Consider the following 5253-nt stretch of genomic DNA (forward strand, 5'->3'; position numbering starts at 1 on the left):
CAAATGTTGTCGCAAAATATAAAAGTTAATATATTATCAAGACTTCTGTATATAATAATATATACTATAAAAGACTCATTTGTGATAAATTGTAATTGTATCTTAGTTCATTGAGACAATGAATGTAAAGGGGTTTCAGCATTCTGTTCTGTTTTTGATTTACGATAAATAGCTTAGACCTACTTCCGGCTTCAAGTGACAAGTCACCGTGTGGCGGTTTTGAGCGAAGGTTGTTTACTTTGCATTGCTAACTATAACGACATCATACAGCCAGGAAATACGACTCAACATGCAGGTCGGTGAAGTAAGAGTAGCAGAAGATGCTGACTTTAAGAGACTAAACACATTGTGCGACGAAAAAGATGGATGGAAACAAGAATATAACAAAAATAACACGTGTGTGTGGACTAAAAATAATGATGTGTCTGACTGCAAGATTATCAAGGTAACCAACTTTAGATATTTTAACAGTAATTTTGAAATTACTGGTTAAAAGATGTAACCTAGAGACAAACCCTTAAGGAGATCTTACCGTTTAAGTTTAGCTGTAAAATGATTGACTAGGTTATGAATTGTGTACGTAGCGTAAATTACACAGGGACATGTCACATGCTATAATGGAGGAACAAATACATGAAATGTGCGTCACAGTGTATTCAAATTAGGACTTTGTATATACTGTGATGCTCACTTATATATATATCTTCCATTATACAGTTATATAGCATGTGACATATATCCTAGTCCGAGTATCCTCTGGCCCCGACATCAGACATTTTGACAGATAGATGTCTGGTGTGGGGTCAAAGCACACTGCTATATGAAAACGTGGAATTCTCAGACACCCTTAGAGTGATGTACTAACCCTTTCACCACTGTAGACCGTAATTGACTCATCCAAATGAATGTATGGTAGAGTCTACTAAAGTTACCAAGGGGTGACAGGCTAAGTCGTGAGTCAAGTATCAATAAACCCAAATGGAGTCACATCGGCAAACCGTTACCATGGATTGAAGTAATTAATATGACCTAAGGGTCAAACAGGCATATTATTGGTCAAAATAAACATCAGATACTAAACCTATGCAACAATATTAATTTTGTAATATAATCAATCAGAATTTTTAAAATCAGGTAAAACCTTAGGGTTGGAAGCAGGCATTGCTGCCTCTTTAACCGAAGGGTTGCGGGTTCAAGTCACAGCACAGCACTGTGTTGTATCATTGAGCAAGATACTTTACTCCGCTTGCTCCATTCTTCTCAGCTGTAAATGAGTACATGTTTGGGCAGTGCTAGAAGTGTTGAATGCTAGCTGTGAGTACCATAATGGCAGCACTGGCTGTATGCTCCGCATGGAGTTGAGAAAGATATTGGCTAATTGCAAAAGCTCTATAACCACGGATAATAATTTGTGAACTGCTTTGAGATGACCTACGAACTAGGTTGTGATATATAGTGGTATATATAAGAACCTCAAATTATTATATCCAGGTCAATATGATGAAAAATTAATTATGAAAGAACACCAAACTAAGACTATATATATATATATATATAATAATACATTCTACTTGACCCCATGAAAGAGTTTTTTTTCTTTCTGACAATTGCTAGAAATTAATCACAACCCATAAAGATGCATTTTGGCAGGATAAAATTTTGAAATTATCAACCTCTACCTGTAACCACAATTATAATGATATTTAACTGTGTTTGCTGTGTATGCCAAATTGAACACCACAATGGCCATGCATGAGTGCCCAGTTATGACTACAGGCTGATCATGCTCATCCAGCTCAAATTCAGATCTATGTCTTTCCCAAATTGGAATATATTTTTTTTTAATGAGGACCTAGATTGGGCTACATTATAATAAGAGGTAAAGAAATCTAAGGTGGATATAAAGTCACTAAAAGGTAACTACTAGTCCTATGTCACCTGGCTAATATCTCCCTATGTGCATAGCAGAACTGGACTGGGTAGATCGTCGGTGACCGGGTAGAGCTTCATCTAGAGCCTGTACTAAGGGTCCCATGTTTGAATTCGGTCTGGCTGTTGCATATTTCTTTCTCATGTTACGATATTAGCGAGCTTGCCAACCCTTGTTTCAAGCACTGGGGACATGCTTTGCATGGGGATACCCAAATCTGGGTTGTAAATTATTATGTCTTCGAGGGCGAAGACTTAGAAAAGGAGGGAGGAATGTAGTGGAACTGGACTTTGTTCGATCTTCCGTGACCAGGTAGCTCAATCTAATTTGGTAGAGCGCCCCCCTAGAGTTTGGAGGGTCTCAGGTTTATATCTTTCTCCTGTGACAGTGGCGGATCCAGAGACCTATCTGGGGGGTTTCCAAATTTCCAGGGGGGGGGTTCCATGTGGGGGAAAATTGAGGAAAATGGTGAAAATACATGATTTTTAGTAGAAAATATTGCACATATTGAGTTATTATTATAATGGAAAGTCTAATGAACATATGCTTAGTGTGATGATCCTAACTTCTGCACTTTAAATTAGTTGTCACAACTTATCCCTGTCATTGAACAGAATTTTACAGAATCTTCATGGGTAAATGTTTGTTAGTTTAGTTCAATATTCTAGCAGCTGGATTGGAGTATACACTGTTTTAATGACTGACATGTACAGTATGTTGTGAGTGATTATATGAATAGCAAGAGGATATATATATACAGATTTCCTTTTTTTCTTTCTTTTACTTGTACACGTGAACTAAGCTTTGATTTTTCATATTCATAAGTGTCAATGACTGGGAGACCACTCAAAATTGACATACAAGATGTGCACATGAGATATTTGGAGATTCTTGGGAGTTCTAGATCTGTCTATTTATAACTAAATTGGATTGCAAGTACATGTTATGATTATTGCAATATTTTTCTCCCTGTGCTACGCGTATATATACCTGTACAGCTATAGCTAACACTAACTAAAATGGTGTTATTATTTTAGTACAGCTGTTCTCAACTTCTCAGGCTACATACGACTGATAGATAAATCTATTTCTGTCCTTATTCATATGTATTTATATTAAAACACTCCCATTATATTTAAATAGTCCTAGTTATTGAACGGCTATTGATGAGAAACGTATAGTCCCACCAGGTTTCGAATTCATGAATGCCCTCTGTCTGATATCAATGACTTTGTAATGACAAGTAAAATAAATTGAACTTGGTATTTAAATTTAATGTCAATATGTTCATTGGATATTATAGAATATATGTATAATGATAGCAAAACATTAAGTGCAGTTCATGTCTTGAACTGGCCTAGCGAGTCTTTAAATTGTCAGGGGACATTTTTATCCAGATCTAAGTCACTTATTAATTCTTTTTCAATTTTCTGAAATATGGTACTTCAGTATTTCTTTCATAATCGTTGCAATAAAGTTATGACAAAAGAAAAGAAACCAATCCAATGAATTGTTAAAGTCTACGTGTATATCAGCTTTGAACTTGCAATTGCCCGATATCCCACCCCACCCCACGATGTTTTCACCTCCAAAGAGATCATGACGTATATGAAACGTACAGTAGATATGGGGGCACATCCATGAATAGAACTCGTCGCCACCGTCTTAGAGACCACTGCAAATGTTGTCATGCCCATACTGAGCAACTTTGGACATGATGTCAGGTCAATGGAGGTACATGATATATTACGGGGATAATCCTGGAGCGGGCCATGGGGCTATTGTCCCCTCAAAACTGGAATTGACCCTTCCATGTTCCAAGTTTCTTTGAATTTTATATAAAATGGCCCCTTTTCATTTTCATATTGACTAAAAATTGCTGAAATGGCCCACTGCTCTCAATTTCCAGGATTTTCCCAGATACAGTCAGCAGTAATATAGCCCTACCTCAGTCAACAGACGGATAACAGTGTGTGGACTAATTAAAATATAATGCGAAAGTGATTGGGGATGTTGGAAGCAGTACTTGTGGTCGTTACTGTCTGATTATGTAATTACTCGGTTCTTCCTACAGCTGTCTGCTGGTATAATCACATGCTCAGATTAACAAATCATGGACATTTTTCTTAAGTTTACATCTTGTTAACCCTTTCACCCCTATGTAACTTTAGTAGACTCGACTGTGCATTGATCTAGATGAGTCCATCATGGTCTACAGTGGTGAAGGGTTAAGTTGTCTTATAATATCTTCTGAGAAGAATTAAAAAGAAATTGGTTTAACAAAACCAATGGCTGATCATGATGAATATTTGAAATAAACAGAAAAAAATAACATTTTACTCTCAAAAGTTACAATACATGAGACAAATTGACTTTCAAATGTCCTCATGATATAATACAAAACCATTATACAATTGGTGTCAGATTAATTAATTAAGTTTTATTAAAGGTGCAGAAATATTTATATGGTACATGTATTTATAGTACCTGACCTCAAGTTTATGCATATATATATATATGACACCCTGTATACACATGATGGTATTTCTAATTGGGCAGGTTTCACTTTATGGTGACGGTTTAGCCAGGTTTATTGCACTTAATTGCACATCCAGGAAATACATATATATATATATATAGATCTACAATAAATGATTAATTTGTCATCTTCTAGGTACGGACGTTATTCACCGACGTGAAAGCAGAGGTCCTATACGATGTATTACATGACCCCCACTACAGGAAGACCTGGGATATGTCCATGCTGGAGGGCTACGAGATCTGTGCTCTCAATCCAAACAATGATATAGGATACTATGCAAGTGAGTGATCTGTTCAATTATTCGAATTACAAGAGGAAGTTTATCACAAGATTATGAACATTTTTCTTGATCGCAAGGTTGATAACAGGATGTTTTGTGGATACATGTTTGTAACATATTGTCGTTTTAGATGTCATAAACATACAAGGTATGTTGATATGAAGAAAAACTCCAGTCATTTGATAACATTTTAGCTCATCACCTGGCCAAAGTTTCCTAGATATATNGGGGGGGGAATTAAGGTAATTTGTAAGGGATTTAATTTAAGGGTCAGTGACCTAACATGCCACCAGGGCCCTTTTAATGTCTAATATGGAAAATCAATTTAAATTGTAGCCAAATGATACAACAAATTGTAGTAGAGCTAGATAATTCAATGATCTACCTACAGCTGGTATATATGTAGATATAGTCAGGGTAGATATAGACAGGTATAATTACATGGGTGTAGATATATATATACCTGTAGTAGTCACTGATCTACCTACAGCTGGTATATAT

General features: G+C 36.1%; 1 protein-coding gene across 1 annotated transcript in view; it reads left to right on the forward strand.

Annotated features, from left to right (window-relative positions):
• Nucleotides 1–202: 202 nt before the first annotated feature.
• The window catches only part of LOC110466228 (PCTP-like protein), a 19965-nt gene continuing 14914 nt past the window's right edge, over nucleotides 203–5253 (forward strand). The window contains exons 1-2 of the mRNA XM_021522615.1: nucleotides 203–445; nucleotides 4605–4752. Of these exons, the coding sequence (XP_021378290.1) occupies nucleotides 290–445; nucleotides 4605–4752 (304 nt within the window). The 5' untranslated portion in view covers nucleotides 203–289. The remainder of the gene's footprint in view (nucleotides 446–4604; nucleotides 4753–5253) is intronic.

This window comes from Mizuhopecten yessoensis, unplaced genomic scaffold (genome assembly GCF_002113885.1).
Source record: "Mizuhopecten yessoensis strain PY_sf001 unplaced genomic scaffold, ASM211388v2 scaffold11125, whole genome shotgun sequence".
Classification (NCBI taxonomy): domain Eukaryota; kingdom Metazoa; phylum Mollusca; class Bivalvia; order Pectinida; family Pectinidae; genus Mizuhopecten; species Mizuhopecten yessoensis.